Below are 18,454 nucleotides of genomic sequence, written 5' to 3'. Positions count from 1 at the left end.
CATGGAGACCATGTGACTGAAATATTGTCTGTGGCCACATGGAATGCTGGGAAAGGTCAGAGACAATTATCGGGTATTGGTCCTATGCATTAAAACATGACAAAGCAGCATATGGAGGTAACAGAAGCACACTACATTGTATTATTATTTGGCCTCATGGGCTCAAAAGCTTAACAAAAAATCTGGAATATCCTTTATTTTTAGTTCAGATTGGTTTTGTTAAAGCAAACCTGTCGCATTGAATATGTAGTCTGATCTATGTTAAGCATGTTATAGAGTAGGAGGAGCTGAGCAGAATCCAGTATTCTTGTAAATCTCTACTGATTCTGGCCTAAGTAGTCGTCAGGTTCCCTTTAATAATCTGAACATGAACTCTAGTGCTGGCATTTGGGTATTTTGTATCTAACATATTTTATGGGAGCTCTTTCACAGATAGAGTAATGGGTAGTTCACTATGGAGTTTCAGTTATGGCTATTCTGTGGCCAGCATAATTATTGGGACTAAAAGCTTCCGTGGCTCAGTGACTGTGAAATAAAATATGGCTATTGTGGGGTGCCTTGGTTGACACTGTATTGGAAACATTGTAGCTTTCACTTTTAGACAGGCTCTCACTTAAAGGGGAGCACCATACTGTCACTGTTATAAAGAATTCTCATTGTTTTGAGGGAACCGACATCGTCATTGTTCTAGCTCTTGATGATCACTGCTGTCTTTACTATACAGATACTGTGACATTCCCTGCCCTGACCCTATTGATATAAAAAAAAAAAAAAAAAACATCCTGGCTGTCACTTGCTGGGATGTTAAAGGGGTATTCCAGGCAAAACCTTTTTTTATCTATATCAACTGGCTCCGGAAAGCTAAACAGATTTGTAAATTACTTCTATTAAAAAATCTTAATCCTTCCAATAGTTATTAGCTTCTGAAGTTTTCTGTTTAACTGCTCAATGATGATGTCACGTCCCGGGAGCTGTGCATGATGGGAGAATATCCCCATAGGAACTGCACAGCTCCCGGGACGTGAGTCATCAGTGAGCAGTTAGAAAGAAAACAACAACTCAACTTCAGAAGCTAATAACTATTGGAAGGATTAAGATTTTTTAATAGAAGTAATTTACAAATCTGTTTAACTTTCCGGAGCCAGTTGATATAGATAAAAAAAAGGTTTTGCTGGAATACCCCTTTAACATCCCAGCAAGTGACAGTCAGGATGTTTTTTTTTTATATATCAGTAGGGTCAGGGCAGTGAATGTCACAGTATCTGTATAGTAAAGACAGCAGTGATCATCAAGAGCCAGTTGATATATAAAAAAAAGTTTTGGCCTGGAATACCCCTTTAACTTACTGTATTCTGTTACCTGTTTTCTACTACACAAGACCATCAACATTTGTGACATTAACCAATCCAGTACTCAGACCAACAGGGAAGTTCCATTTAGTATGAAACATTTTCTTTCTATTTCTGTTGTCTAAACATGGGAGCATCCTATAGTCACATTTCCACAGTGGATAAGTGGTGTTCACAATGCTTTGGAATCTCCACTGAATATGTATAATCTGCCTCGAAAACCCAATACTCTGCCAGAGGTTCCACAATTGGACCTATAACATGTGATCTAAGCAACAGAATCCCATTGAAATCAATGCAAGCTAAATAGCAGTCTTTCTGTAGTTTGAACGAGCCCTAAGGCTTCTTTTACACATAGTATTTTGGTAATTTATAGCCAAAATCAGGAGTGGGTCCAAAACAGAAAAATATGCAATGCTTTCCATTATAGGTTATCTCTGTGTCAGTTCCGCTCCTGGTTTTGGCTACAAATACTGACCAAATACTAATGTGAAAAAAAGCCCTTATAGTCAGAAAGGCACGAGCAGAATGGTTTGGGTATTACAGGTAATATCAGAAGAAATAAGAGATTACTCATCTTACTGTATGTAATGATTTTAGAAGATTTTATTTTTAGACACTGGATTTGCCTCAGTAACTGCTGTCAGATTTCAGCCTATTTTACCTTAGCACATCTTCTCAGATTAATCTCTTCCCACATAACATACAAGAATATTTAACTCCAGCATTCATTATGAGCCATCTGGACTACAGGCACTCACTTCTAATTGGCTTTCCTCTCACTCCAATGGCCTTAGCCAACTAGTCACAACAATCCCTGCCAGATACATCCACCTTACGCAACACACATACATATACACACACACACACACACACACATACATATATACACACACACACACATACACACATACATATATACACACACACACATACACACATACATATATACACACACACACACACACATAGATATATACACACACACATACACATACATATATATACACACACACACACACACACACACATACATATATATACACACACACATACATATATATATACACACACACACACACACACACACACACACACATATATATATATACACACACACACATTTTTTTCCCCTTAAAATAGTGCTAAATGTTTGTTTAACATGCATAGAAAAATATGAAAGGCAGTACTTACATCACACACTCAAGTATTATATGTACACCAGATACATAGACAGTAATAGCTATTGCTCTGCCTTGTTTATTATCACAAAATAAGTTTAAAAACTATTTAAAAATTATTTTCCTTTGTTACACCCAGATGAACCGGTTGTTAAAATAACAGCTGTTGTAAGGAACCTGGAAATTTTTCCCCGACCTTGTTTCCCTGTATTTAGTTGTAACTCTATTCTCACCATCCTATGGGAGAAGGGGAGCTCTTGGCTTCCTCAATTTTGGGGTGTCACTGAAATAAAAACATGATTATTGGCACAGATACCTGGTCAGTAATAGTCTGTTTTGGAATCAGGACCCAGCAGCCTAACTCAAGTCAGCGGCAATTGGAACAGGATCCCCTGCCAACTAAAAAGGACATTTATTAGGAGCATATGCCATGCAACAACCATGGTCCAGATTTGTCAATCTTTCTAAAAACAAAATTATCAGGTTCTGCCCATAGCAACCAATCACAGCTCAGCTTTCATTTTACCAGAGTTCATTAAAGGACATCTGCAGCCTAACAAACACTTATCCCCTATCCTCAAGATAGGGGATAAGTGTTTGATCTCGGGGGGACCGAACGCTGGGGCCCCCGGTGATCTCCTGTACGGGGCCGCGGCTCTCCCGTGCAGGGGGCGTGCCGGCCGCAACGTCATGCTGTGGCTGGCACACCCCCTGTCAGCCGCAGCAGGGGGGTGCCTCCCCGTCTCCCCCATAGAACTGTATGGGGATGGGGAGGAGACGGGGCGTCATCGTCGACCTCTAGGTCGACGCTACGTCACCATGAGCGATCATGGCGGCGCCCCGTTAGGGAGATCGGGGGGGGTCCCAGCGGTCGGCCGCCCGCGATCAAACACTTATCCCCTATCCTGTGGATAGGGGATAAGTGTAATGCCGCTGCAGTTGTCCTTTAAGATATGAAATCTGAACTGTGATTGGTTGCTATGGGAAAACTGGACAGTTTTGGCTCCAGGCAGAAAAATCTCAACCCGTCTTTCCGCTGTTTGCCGCCACAAGGAATTGTTGAGAATGTTTTCATGGATGCTGCTTGGCTAAGAGCAGCTGTGATGGGTTTACCTCATAACACTCCTCCCAAATGTTCTTTTCACTTGCATGGAAACATATTATACAGCCTTGTTTTTAATACCCATTTAACCTAAAATAAAGGATTGGCCATTATTGTGCTCCTGACCCTGAAACTTAAAGAGATTGTCCCCAGGATGCCTAATAAAATAACAAACACTTTAACTTATCTTTCTCCTCTCTCTAGTAGCTCGGGTATCCGCGGTTGTTGACTCTGATCCTCCCCGAGCTGCAGAGTGTAACATCTACAGTCAGGGGAACTGTTACCGCTGCAGCCAGTGATTGTTGGCGCTGTGACAACACGTCTACACCACCGGCCAGATCCGGTGAAGCAAACTGTCAGGGAAGAGCGGCTGGAGACAAGGCATCCTGATTTGGGAGCTACAAGGGAGCAGAGGAAGGAAGGTTTTTATTTTATTTATTAGGTAGCCTGGGAACAACAAGAAAACATTTTATCCCACAGGACCACTTGAAAGGTGTACTCTGAAATCATCTCTTCAGCACACTCCCCCCATCCTGTCTACTTCCTTCCCACAGCACTCCTGCTAATTTCCTGCCCAGAGGTTGCAGAACATCTCACTTCACAGCAGACTGTCGCACAATTATTGCACTACCTGTAGCCATTAATTTCCTGTCTGCTGCTCCTTCTATGGCATCATTCAACACATCTCATTCTTCCTGAATGTTCCAAAATGATATACAGTATATGTATATGACAGGGAGATGGGGAAGTAGATAGGGGTTGCTTAGAGGTTGTGCATCCTTCAGAGGGAGGAGCTGGAGCTCAAAGGCAAGATCTAACCAAGCCTTCTTAGACAGCAGTTGATGATGTGTTGTCTCAGGAGAGAGGGAGGAGCCAGGGAGCTGGAGACAACACCACATTGAATGTGAAAGAACTACTTAACTTCCTGTCAGGTCTAAATCAAGCAGAAGCTTGGTAAAGGCAGCAAAATTTGTATTAACACTATATTTGTAAGTAATATATTTGAAGGTGATATTCTTGTTTAAATAACATTTTCTGAAACTGGAATGCCCCTTAATAAAAATTTGTCAGGTGCTCATTCTGCCCTATCTAAGAGTGGGTTCACACTACATTTGTAGTGTAGGCGAACGGGATACAAACACTGACTCCGTTCGGCTCATTGAAATGCATTACATACGGGCCGGGGCCGGCTGGGACACGGGAGCATCCGGTTTTCTCTCCCCCCGTATCCGGTTCCCGTATTGCCAAATCCTAGTGTGAACCGGCCTTCTATCAGAACAAGAAAGATGGAGAGATTCTGAGTAAATCCTGACAGGACTCCTAGGAGATACAGTGAGTGTCCTGCTTAGTCAGCCCACTTAGGTTGATTGACAGATTTTTTGTACACACGGTGATACAGGGAGATCTTTCTATGTGAAAGGGGTCAGCAGGACTCTCTCTGTCTCTCCTAGGAGTCCAGTCAGGAATTCCTCAACTTTTACTGAGAAATCCTGCTCCAAATCACAAAAAACAATACATCATAGAGCTCTGCTTATGTCCCCCTATCATATCCTGCTCAAAAAGTACAGAATAAATCATTTGGCAAGTTTATTTTAGGCTTGCCAACAGTGACTTATTCTGCAAAATGTGAATAGTAACACATAAACCAATAAGTGATCAGTTTTAGCTGTTACAGTACATGGCTAGACAACAGAACCGTTTTAGACTGGTTTCTGTGACAGTGCTCACTTTTCATATCAGAATGCAGTATTAAGATATGATGCTGTAGGAATTATCCTTGAGTATACTTTTGTCCTATTTACAAAGCTACATGAACAAGACAAGGACCCAGTTAGACATTTTGGAAGTGTCTATGCTTTCTTCACAGACTTGCATTAATTCACCATCTGCTGGCTTCCACTCATTTATTTGCGTTAATTGCTGGTCATTCATCTCTATGGTTTGATGAATCACTGAGAAAAGCGAGCAATATCAAAAGGATTATGTATGAGGTTTAATTTCTGTCTGAAACCATCACAGTCAGCAAGTTAATACCACAACCCATCCCCCTCCCACCCCTTAACCACCACCTATATTAACCCGTTGATCGCTGGATTGAAACTGGTTATTAAGTGTTCTCAGCGCAATAGCTGCCATCTCGCATATACACAGCATTATTCACGAGATATATCCTCCATTTAGCACATAATTCCCCACCTTTGCCACGGTGATCCATGTACTAAAATTAAATATGAAATAAAGAAAGATTGGAGAAAATATCCCTAATGACCATCATTGATTTCACCAAGACAGGTGTCTCAAGTCTGGGAATTAGTGTCAAGCGCCTCATTTTTCATCTTTAGTTGGCTTAATTTGAGAGTGTTCAATGAAAAATCTGTGTATTATATATTATGCATGCTATTACTATACTGGCCAGTAATTCCAAGCCTGACACTTAAAGCGCACCCGAAAATCACAAATGCAGTCCATCATTAATTTTCCCTCCAATGTTTTGTGTAAAGATGTTCTACATGTCCATATAATTAAACTGGAAATAGAATTTTTTAAGCCCATATGACCAGGTATACAGGATCTTCCATAATGTTTAAATGATCTTCGGATATGTCATAGATACATGTAAGAAAGTCACATTGTTGAAGTCAGTTATGTCAGACTACCACTATTTTTCTGAAGGCAAGGTCTGGAAATCTCACAACATGAATTGATAGTAAAGGTACTTTGAAATGAAGGTTGTGTAACATTTTCAGGAACTTTTGGGTAGCCAAAGGGGTTTGAGAAGTTTAAAGAGCCCAAACATTTTGGAATGTAGTGGTGGTCTGCAGGGGTGGGATAACATTTTTGTGTAGCACATCATTGAAAATTATTTCTGCTTTCATAATTGAATATTAAAGGTACTAAGCCAGTTACATGTGATACAAGTATTCCTATATTACAACACTATAGAATATTGTTAGGATAGGCCATAACATTATATTGGTGAGGGTCTAACCTCTGGGACCCCACATTTCCTAGAAATAAGAGCCTTTTTACACAGGATACTTGTTGGCCAAACAAGCCAAAGGACCATGCAAACAATCTACCAATAGTCCATGCAGCCTTCCCCACACACAATGCTCGAGCTTTGCAATAGACTGACCATTGGGACATCTAATAGGACACTAAGGTAACAAAGTCCTTTTCCCTACAGAGTAGCTCTCATGACCACCCATCGTACAGGGAACTGTAAGACCGCTGCTCTATTCACATGAATACACCTGTGCTTCATTTCCCAATACAATAGCAAAAACCTAAGCAACGACGCTAAACATTACTATGGCCACTTCATTCTGATCATCATAGAAGTCATGGCAGTCAATGACATGCTCTTTAGTTTACAAACAAAAAGTGAAGCATTGTTTACATTGTTATCAGAGAACAGGGCTCATATAAGTCGCTGCTTAACCTTAATTTGGTGATGTTTACGAAATATTGAAATGTGCTTTTAACTTTTTAAATGATATCAGATATTAAGAGTGATGTTTGTCTTTTGTAAAGCTGTACCAATATATTTTGGGAATTGAACACCTGCTATGGGGAGGGGAGGTAGGAGTTCCTTTGTTGATTGTTTGCTATTTATTGTTCTACCTTAGATATTTGCTATTATTAGATATGCTATTATTGCTTTTTCTTTTCTATAATTGTGTTTTTTGTTGCAATATCTGAATAAAAGGTCTAGTCCATGGCACACTTAAAGGGGTTATCCACCATAAGGTGATTTTAGTACATACCTGCCAGGCTATCTAGGTATTTCCTGTTGGAATTTGGTCTCTTAAACTACACATCCCATAGTTCCATGCTTGTAAGTGTGAAGTTACATTCCTCCCTCCCACACATCAGCCACCCCACCCATTGCAGCACAAATAAGCTAAAAAAATTAGTGTTTTCTAATCAGGGTGGCTACAGCTGTTGCTAAATATTTCTCTGTCGCTCCACCCATTGCAGCAGGATAGGCTCCCTTTGCACAACTGACTAGTGATGTCAGGCCTCGACGCACTGCAGCCTGGGAAATCCAGAGACATGAGTAATTTAGTATGCTGTTAAAAATAAATATTGGGGCGAGAATAACATAAGAATTGCAAGAAAACCGTCACACACAGGTACAGACACTATATTATGACCTACACTAACTTTACAGCCCCTGTAGCATAGACAAATAAAATAAAAAATCCTGGAATACTCCTTTAAAAGACCCAACCCTGTATAGTGAGTGACCGTAGGCTAAATCTACAAGCTGAAGAAATTGTTGATCCCATTACAAATCCACATACTTCACTATGTGAGAACTGAAAAGTTACTTTTTGGGTTGCTATTATACTATGGAAATAGGATGTTATTAATTTTATCCTTTGCCTTATACCTTACATCACTTCCTGGCTTCAAAGTAATAAAAAATTGCCATAAAAAAAAAAACCAAAAAACCTTAAAGTGGTATTCCAGGAAAAAACTTTTTTTTTAATATATATATCAACTGGCTCCAGAAAGTTAAACAGATTTGTAAATTACTTCTATTAAAAAATCTTAATCCTTTCAATAATTATCAGCTGCTGAAGTTGAGTTGTTGTTTTCTGTCTGGCAACAGTGCTCTCTGCTGACAACTCTGCTTGCACAGAGTAGAAGAGGTTTGCTGTGGGGATTTGCTTCTAAACTGAGCGGTTCCCGAGACACGTGTCATCAGAGAGCACTTAGACAGAAAAGAACAACTCAACTTCATCAGATCATAAGTACTGAAAGGATTAAGATTTTTTAATAGAAGTAATTTACAAATCTGTTTAACTTTCTGGAGCCAGTTGATGTATAAAAAAAAAAAAGGTTTTTCCTGGAATACCCCTTTATTGTTTTCTTCATAAAAACTACCAGAAGAAAAGAGTGTTTCCCACTGACTTTGTAATGCAAGACTATGCCTCTGCAGCAATAATCAACATGGTAAGTCTAGCAGTAACAGATATACTCCCACAGCAAAATTGTACAGTAAGAGTGTACAGTAACCAACTCAGACAGTCCTAATAAATAAAGACTCCCTTCACCTTTCTGCTGTTTCTAGCCACAGTGTCATCAGGGGAAACAATACTACCATCTGCTGTAAGAGTCAAAACATTTATTGGAAATAAAATCTCAATACAAATATCATATTGCAAGTTGTAGCTGTAAACACTTGCAGTAGAGAAACAACAAGAATAAATGGGTGCTATTATAGAAATTAAGGGTGGACCCTACATCTGGAACACTTTTCTCAGTATTCCTCCATTACTAAGGCTCCAGCTTTACATGACTTCTACCTTTCTCTTCTTTTGCATCTCCAACTTTCATGTATGATTTTTTTTTACCAAAGTCATTTGCATTACAGTAACAGATAAGTTGCTCATCATATTATGTATAAAATCCTTTTATTTGACAGTTTCTCTGCATGAACCAGCAGTCACCTCAGAGATGTATTAAAGAAATGTTAGAAATGATTTCTTCAAGTCTATCAAGTACACAGTAGCCTGGGGTGCTCCACAGGGAACAATACAATGCTTTGGTCTTAGTTAGTGTTGCACAATTCTTTAGGCAATGTATGATGTGTGTAGTGGTCAGGTATTATTATTCACAGATAAATACTAATCTAAAAATAGATTAAATGAGTGTACAGGAATCTACTCAGATAGTGCTATTAAATAAAGACTCCAAACGCGTTTCTGCTGTTTATAGCCACAGCGTCATCAGGGGAAACAAAATTACCATCTTCTGTAAAAGTCAAAACATTTATTGGAAATAAAATCTCAACATAATTATCAATAGTATGTCTTATCCACTATCATATTGCAAGTTGTAGCTGTAAACGCTTGTGGTTGAGAAACAACAAGAATAAATGGGGTGTTATTATAGAAATTAAGGGTGGACCCTACATCCGGAACACTTTTCTCAGTATTCCTCTATTACTAAGGCTCCAGCACTATGTGACTTCTACCTTTCTCTTATTTTGCATCTCCAACTTTCATGTATGATTTTTTTTTTTTACCAAAGTCATTTGCATTACAGTAACAGATAAGTTGCTCATCATATTATGTATAAAATCCTTTTATTTCACAGTTTCTATGCATGAACCAGCAGTCACCTCAGAGATGTATTAAAGGAATGATAGAAATGATTTCTTTGAGTCTATCAAGTACACAGTAGCCTGGGGTACTCCGCGGGGAACAGTATCAATCACAACAGAAGCTCAGTGAGTGATTTATATGTTCACATATAGCAAATCAATTAGTATTAAATAATCATATGCCGAGAAGTGACTTATTATGTCTCACATCAGGCTTGAAGATCCTGAGAAAAGAAAGGGTAAAATATGTTTCATTTTTGGAAAACTAGTTTAGATATTCTTATTGTACTGTGTGTAGGAAGATGCTAATCCTTTTTTGGAGCTTTGAATACTGATGTACAAATGTCCTATGGCCAAAAGGTGAAGTCTCAGCACCGGAAAGGTCCATAGAGGTGTATCCTCCCCGAGCGCTCGCGGCGCCCCGGTAAGACCCGTTCACCGGGAGCGCTGCTCTACGATCACCGGTGGGGATGCGATCCGCGTGGTGGGACGCGCTCGCATCCCAGTCCTCTCACCTGCCCCGTTCCCCTGCTATCATGTCCCGGCATGCACGGCCCCGCTCTCTAGGGCGCGCACGCGCCGGCTCTCTGAAATTTAAAGGGCCAGTGCACCACTAATTGGTGCCTGGCCCAATCAGTGCTAATCACTCCTATACATATAAAAACCCACTTCCCCTTCCTGTCCTTGCCGGATCTTGTTGCCTTGTGCCAGTGAAAGCGTTCCAGTGTGTCCATTGCCTGTGTATCCAGACCCTTGCCGTTGCCCTTGACTACGAACCGTTGCCGCCTGCCCTGACCTTCTGCTACGTCTGACCTTGCCTTTTGCCTAGTCCTTCTGTACTGCGCCTGACTCAGCAGTCAGTGAGGTTGAGTCGCTATTGGGTGGAACGACCTGGGGGTTACCTGCCGCAGCAAGTCCATCCCGCCTTGCGGCGGGCTCTGGTGAAAACCAGTAACCCCTTAGATTCCGTTCCCCTGGTACGGCCCACGCCATCACCTCACTGACATGGCGGATCCACTACCTGTGTCAACCCTGCATACCGGTCCGGATCCTGACAGAACTATGTACATTTACTGTAAGAATTAAGTCATTGCTTTGTCTATCGCAGTATATCCCAACCAGTGTGCCTCCAGCTGTTGCAAAACTACCACTCCCAGCATGCTCAGAGGGCCAAAGGCTGTCCAGGCATGCTGAGATTTGTAGTTTTGAAACAGCTTTAGGCACACTGGTTGGAAAACATGTCCTTTCTCCATATTACCCACATGTAACACCACTAGTTTATGGCATATTGCTAGTATGCCTCTATGGAACTTCACAAATGACTATAAAACCAGTGTGCTTCAACATAACCTTATATAACACACGAGTCTGTATGCCTCTATATAACCTCACATATATACCCAATTTATTTCAAAATAACCTCACATCCCAGCATATAACCAGTTTACTACAGTACACCCTCACACATTACCATATTGCCATATCCCCATATATTTTTTGTACAACATCATATAACCAGTACATCTTTATATAAGGCTCTGTTCACATCATGTTTGAGGCTTCTTTCATAGGATTTGCATCTGAAGTATCTCCTGAAATATACCTCAAATGGGAGTCTCCAACATATGACACTGGGTGGGCATAGAATCGGATATGTCACCAAAAACACTAACTAAGCGGAAAAAAAATACATTCTCTTTCACAAAATATGGCGCACCCTGATAAAAATGCTGGATTACTGCAAAACTGAGCATGCAGCTTTGTCTCAGCTAGACATGTAAATGCTTACAGGTGTGGTCTGATTAGACACTGGGTCTTACTTCAAGGGGGCATACCACTGCTTCTACAGAGGGTGTCTGCCCTATAAAAAAAAAAGGCTCTTAGAGGCTACTTTTGGGTAGTGTACCTTTTAGTGAAATATTTTTGACTGGTAGATATGCCTCTATGATGCACTTAACCCCTTAAGGACCAGGCCCATTTTGGCCTTCAGGCCCAGACCAATTTTATTTTTGCATTTTCATTTTTCCTCCTCGCCTTCTAAAAATCCTAACTCTCTTATATTTCCATCCACAGACCCACATGAGGGCTTGTTTTTTGCATCACCAATTGTACTTTGTAATTAGATCCCTTATTTTACCATAAAATATATGGTGCAACCAAACAAATATTAATTATGTGGAAAAATTGAAAAGAAAACCGCAATTCAGCAAATTTTGGAAGGTTTTGTTTTCACGTTGTACACTTTCCGGTAAAAATGACATGTTTTCTTTATTCTGTGGGTCAATACGATTAAAATGATACCCATGTTATATTCTTTTATTTAATTGTACCACTTAAAAAAAATCTCCAACCATTTTAACAAAATTAGCATGTTTGAAATTGCCCTATTTTGGCCACCTATAACTTTCTCATTTTTCCGTATATGGGGCAATATGAGGGCTCATTTTTTGCATCATGATCTGTAGTTTTTATGAGTACCACTTTTGCTTAGGTTTTACTTTTTATAAATTTTTTATACATTTTTGGGGGAATTAAATTTGACAAAAAAGCAGCAATTTTGGACTTTTAAATTTTTTTTTTACGTTTACGCTGTTCACCGTACGGGATAATTAACAATATATTTTAATAATTCAGACTTTTATGCACGCTGCGATACAGGATATGTGTATTAATAATTTTTTTACGCTTTTTTGGGGGTAAAATGGGAAAAACGGACGTTTAACTTTTTTATTGGGGGAGGGGATTTTTCAAATTTTTTTACTTCTTTATTTTAAATTTTTTTACTTTTTTTTTTACACTTTTTATGTCCCCATAGGGGACTATTCATAGCAATCAGTTGATTGCTAATACTGTTCAGTGCTATGTATAGGACATAGCATTGCTCAGTATTATCGGTCATCATCTTCTCTGGTCTGCTCGATCTCAGACCAGAGCAGAAGACCCCGGGAGATGGCCGGAGCCAGGTGAGGGGACCTCCGGCCGCCATGCTGGATGATCGGATCCCCGCGGCAGTGCTGCGGACGATCCGATCATCCATTCAAAGTACCGCACTGCTGCAGATGCCGTGATCTGTACTGATCATGGCATCTGAGGGGTTAATGGCAGACATTTGCTCGATCGCGGATGTCCGCCATTACCGGCGGGTCCCTGGCTGCTGATAGCTGCTGGCAGCACGTAAATGTACGTCATGGTGCGCTAAGTACCACGTTATCATGACGTACATTTACGTCCAATGTCGTTAAGGGGTTAAAGGTGTTGTCAAATAGAAACTATTAATTACTAATGTCCCCAGGCTGCCTACAAAAATAATAAACACTTTAACTCACCTTCCTCTGCTCCCTCGTAGCTCCAGTATCAGGACACTGCTGCGGCCAATGATTGGTGGAGAGGTGCTGTGAAATCACATCTACAGCTCCAGCTGTCTCCGCTGAAGCAGACTTCAGCGGAGAGCAGCTGGAGATGGGGCACCTGATCACTGAGCTATGAGGGATTGGAGGATGGTGAGTTAAAGTGTTTATAATTATTATTGTAGGCAGGCTGGGGATTAATTGTTTCCACTGGACAACTCCTTTAAATATATTTTGCCCATTTAAAAGACTTTGAGGTTGGAAGGGTGGGGAGCATCAATGGACAGAAAGAAGCAGGGTGGTCCTTTTGCCAAACTTCTGTTGCGAGCATGAGGGCACGCACAGACAGTAAGTGGGTTGTAGATGACCCGGACAGACCACAAATAGAGAGGATGCAGCTTTGTCAACCTATGAATGTGCAGGATCTACAGGAGCTACAAAATCTGTGGGTACAACTAATACGGTAACCACTCAATACGTCCCCCAGAGTGATGACAGCGTCCAGTCATAATGCAGATTAAGTGACTTGCTGTGTGTGTTTATAATGCATATGGATTGAAGGTTATGAAAAAAAAAACAGGAACAGAAATGGCGCTAAGTTCCGTACACATTAAATAATAACGATATGTTGATAGAATTTAAGTAGACATATAGATGGACATTTATCAACGGGTTTAGTCAGGTTTTCTTTACTATAATTGTCGCAAAATTGTCGCAACTGCGACTACGTGTGTTTTCGAGCGACAATTTGCATGAAGAACAAGAAAAGCAAGAAAATTCAAACTTGCTTGTGTAGTAAATTTTTCAAAATGAATTTGTTTTAGTCGGGTATTTATCAACTGCAACAGTCGCAACTGCGCAAAAAAGGTCGCAACAAGGTTAAAAATTTACTACATTTACTCCAGCTCAAACATGGAGCAGAAAAAGCTACTACCAAAGTAAAAAAGGAAAAATTGCTAACGTGAAAGAAAAAAAATTAAACAAGCTGAAACCAGTTGATAAATAAGTCACAGATAAGCAAAAAAAAAAGTAAGGAAAAAATTACTAAAAAAAAAAAAAAAAATACATGAGCAAACATTGATAAATGTCCCTCATAGATGGTGGAAGTTGTTGACATATCTATATCCAATAGAACGAGGTGTCAGTGTGGCAATATTGACACAGTTGGAGATATCAGATGTAAAAATCATTAGGTGGGGAATAGTATCTCACTCACCTATTAATGTTGCATTCTGGGTACAACACCATTATGCACATAGTGGAGTGTATTAGCACTCTCAAGTGATCCTATGGCAGCCCAGCATCCACACCCGACCATCAGCGATGTCAGTCTTCGCAATAGAAGAGAGGGTCCTGGGTTCGGCAGCTCCTACGGTTACCAGGGAAAAAAAGACGCCTGAGGATCGGTTTTCGATCAACAGAGAGACAAGTGTCCAATGAATGTGGTAAAGGATACTTATTAACAAATTAAAAGAGAACATTGAATGGAAGCAACGCGTTTTGCGGGGTGACCCCCGCTTTGTCAGGCTGATGAGGTGGGGGTCATCCAGCGAAACGCGTTGCTTCCATTCCATTTTATCTTTTAATTTGTTAATAAGTATACTTTACCACATTGGACACTTGTCTCTCTGTTGAACGAACCCCAATCCTCAGGCACCGCAAGAAGCCTTCCTTTTTTCCCTGGTAACCGCAGGAGCTGCCAAACCCAGCACCCTCTCTTCTATGCTTATAATGCATGTTACGCATATCCATAGAACTAAACATAATAGACTACACGAGACTTGTTTAACTACAGAAACAATAAAGTGTCAGTCAATAGTAATGGAAGATCAGCCTCCCTTTTATTGATAAATCAATCGACTCTCCCTCCAGTCAGCTGTAAATGTTAGCATGTTGTCATTTGTTATTACAAGTGGTGTCTTCATGCTGGGATGCCATTCTGTTCACTGTGAGTGGTCAGACAGCTACAGGAAGCCTTTTATTGGTGATAGATGAAAATCATTTTGGGATTTCCAAAATCAATCATTTGCAGTACAGTCATTCCAGAACTCCAGCTTTCTTTTTTGTTGTATTGATTGGTATCATAGTATCAAGGTATTTTATGTGGTTTCTTCATTAGTGTCAGGCTTACGTTTAGAATAGTACGGGAAGCCTGGGAAACAAGGCATAAATAGAATACAATAGCCAATTAGACTGCACAATAACAGTCACAGAATTATATATCTTTATGTTTATTAAGAAATACTCAGGAAGAAGACTTTATTTTATTTTTTTTCAACTGGTGCCAGAAAATTAAACAGATTAGTAAATTACTTCTATTTAAACATCTTAATCCTTCCAGTACTTATCAGCTGCTGTTTGCTCAACAGGAAGTTATTTTCTGTCTGACCACAGTGCTCTCTGCTGACACCTCTGTGCATGTCAGGAACTGTCCAGAGTAGGAGAGGTTTGCTATGGGGATTTGCTCCTAGTCTGGACAGTTCCAGACATGGACAGAGGGGTAAGCAGAGAGCACTGTGGTCAGACAGAAAAGAACAACTCAATGTCCATTGTAGTATACAGCAGCTGATAATTACTGGAAGGATTGATTTTTTTTAATAGAAGTAATTATCAAAACTGTTTAACTTTCTCGCACCAGTGGATTTAAAAAATAAATAGTTTTCCACAGGAGTACCCCTTTAAACATTTTAATGAGAGGTTCACTCTCAGAAATGTTCAGGGGAGGGTTTCTGTACCTGTGTCCTAGTGATTGGTGGGGGTCTGCGTGGCTGGACACCCACCAATCTCAACTACTGATATGTCTTTTTAATCAGATTCACCAGCACTATAACCCTGTTTATAGGGTTTAGTGTGGGTCAATAAGGTGTCGGTTTCCCTTTAACATAAAAACATAGGGGGAGATTTATCAAAACCTATCCAGAGGAAAAAATGCTGAATTGCCCATAGCAACCAATCAGATCGCTTCTTTCATTTTTTTTTTTTAAAAGGCCTGTGAAAAATGAAAGAAGCAATCTGATTGGTTGCTATGGGCAACCCAGCAAATTTTCCTCTGGACAGGTTTTGATAAATCGCCCCCTTAATTTAACCCCTTAAGGACACATGACGTTCTCATACGTCTCCATTTCCGAGTCCTTAAGGACACATGACGTATGAGAACGTCATGTGTTTTACCGGCCCCCCGCAACCATCTGGAGCGGAGCCGGTCCCCGATGCCTGCTGAAATCGTTCAGCAGGCATCGGGGCATATCGCCCAGGGGGGTCATTATGACCCCCCATGTCGGCGATGGCCGCAGATCGCTGGACAATTCAGTCCAGCGATCTGCGGCGGATTCCGGGTCAATCGGGTCTCCAGTGACCCGGTGACCCGGAATTATTGGCTGATCGGGGCCGTCAGAGACGGCCCCGAACAGCCAGAGCCAGCAGGGGTGAGGTGGCACTGGTGCCACCTCACGATCGCCCTGATTCGTCGGCCGGATTACCGGCCGACCAATCAGGGCGCCTGCTGCGGGTATCACTCCCGCAACCCGCTCCGCCCCTCTTCCGGAGGACGTGAGCGGGTGCGGGACGTGCACCCCGGGTGCTGGGGACCCCGATCCCCGGCGCCCCTGTTGGGATCGGGGCCCCAGGAGCGGCGGCGGCGGCGGAGACGACGAGGGACTGACCTGGTGCAGCGAGGATCGTTGGAGGTGAGTGACAGCCTCCTGCTGTTGCTTAGCAACAGCTCCCAGCATGCAAAAAGGGCATGCTGGGAGCTGTAGTTATGCAACAGCAGGAGGCAGACCACCACAACTCCCAGCATGCCCTTATGGGCATGCTGGGACTTGTAGTTTTGCAACAGCTGGAGGCACATTCTTTCTATGGAAAAGTGTACCTTCAGCTGTTGTGTAACTACAACTCCCAGCTTGCACAATCAGCTAAAGTGCATGCTGGGAGTTGTAGTGGTGCATCTGGTGGTTGCATAACTACAACTCCCAGCATGCCCGTTGGCTGTCGGTGACTGCTGAGAGTTGTAGTTTTGCAACAGCTGAAGGCACACTGAGTTAAGTAGCAAACCAGTGTGTCTCCAGCTGTTGCATAACTACAATCCCCAGCATCCCCAGCCAAAGTAGTATGCCTCCAGCTGTTGCATAACTACAACACCCAGCATGCCCTTCCGCTGTCCGTACATGCTGGGGGTTGTAGCTTTTGCAACAGCTGAAGGCACACTGGTTGCAAAACACTGAGTTTGTTACCAAACTCGGTGTTTCACAACCAGTGTGCCTCCAGCTGTTGCAAAACTACAACTCCCAGCATGCACTGATAGACCGTACATGCTGGGAGTTGTAGTTTTGCAACAGCTGGATGTTCCCCCCCCCAATGTGAACGTACAGGGTACACTCACATGGGCGGAGGATTACAGTAAGTATCCGGCTGCAAGTTTGAGGTGCGGCAAAATTTCTGCCGCAGCTCAAACTGCCAGCGAGAAACTACTGTGAACCCCCCGCCCGTGTGACTGTACCCTAAAAACACTACACTAACACACAATAAAATAAAAAGTAAAAAACACTACATATACACATACCCCTATACAGCCCCCCTCCCCTCCCCAATAAAAATGAAAAACGTCTGGTACGCCACTGTTTCCAAAACGGAGCCTCCAGCGGTTGCAAAACTACAACTCCCAGCATGCACTGATAGACCGTACATGCTGGGAGTTGTAGTTTTGCAACAGCTGGATTTCCCCCCCCCCCCCCCCCCCAATGTGAACGTACAGGGTACACTCACATGGGCGGAGGATTACAGTAAGTATCCGGCTGCAAGTTTGAGCTGCGTCAAATTTTCTGCCATAGCTCAAACTGCCAGCGAGAAACTACTGTGAACCCCCGCCCGTGCGACTGTACCCTAAAAACACTACACTACACTAACACAAAATAAAATAAAAAGTAAAAAACACTACATATACACATACCCCTATACAACGTCTGGTACGCCACCGTTTCCAAAACGGAGCCTCCAGCTGTTGCAAAACAACTACTCCCAGTATTGCCAGATAGCCGTTGACTGTCCAGGCATGCTGGGAGTTTTACAACAGCTGGAGGCACCCTGTTTGGGAATCACTGGCGTAGAATACCCCTATGTCCACCCCTATGCAAGTCCCTAATTTAGGCCTCAAATGCGCATGGCGCTCTCACTTTGGAGCCCTGTCGCATTTCAAGGCAACAGTTTAGGGCCACATATGGGGTATCGCCGTACTCGGGAGAAATTGGGCTTCAAATTTTGGGGGGTATTTTCTGCTATTACCCTTTTAAAAAATTTAAAATTTTTGGGAAAACAAGCATTTTAGGTAAAAAAAATATATATTTTTTTACATATGCAAAAGT

General features: G+C 41.7%; 1 protein-coding gene across 7 annotated transcripts in view; it reads right to left on the bottom strand.

Moving 5' to 3' along the window:
* KIAA0825 (KIAA0825 ortholog) overlaps positions 1-18,454 on the bottom strand; it is a 406,103-nt gene that overhangs the window by 26,677 nt on the left and 360,972 nt on the right. Inside the window, exon 20 of one of the 7 annotated variants that reach the window (XM_056538071.1) lies at positions 2,847-2,929. The exons of the other annotated variants lie outside the window; for them this stretch is intronic. Within the exon in view, the coding sequence (XP_056394046.1) occupies positions 2,893-2,929 (37 nt within the window). The 3' untranslated portion in view covers positions 2,847-2,892. The remainder of the gene's footprint in view (positions 1-2,846; positions 2,930-18,454) is intronic. 7 annotated transcript variants of the gene reach the window in all.

This window comes from Hyla sarda, chromosome 1 (assembly GCF_029499605.1).
Source record: "Hyla sarda isolate aHylSar1 chromosome 1, aHylSar1.hap1, whole genome shotgun sequence".
NCBI lineage: Eukaryota > Metazoa > Chordata > Amphibia > Anura > Hylidae > Hyla > Hyla sarda.
This window is presented reverse-complemented; position numbering and strand designations above follow the sequence as displayed.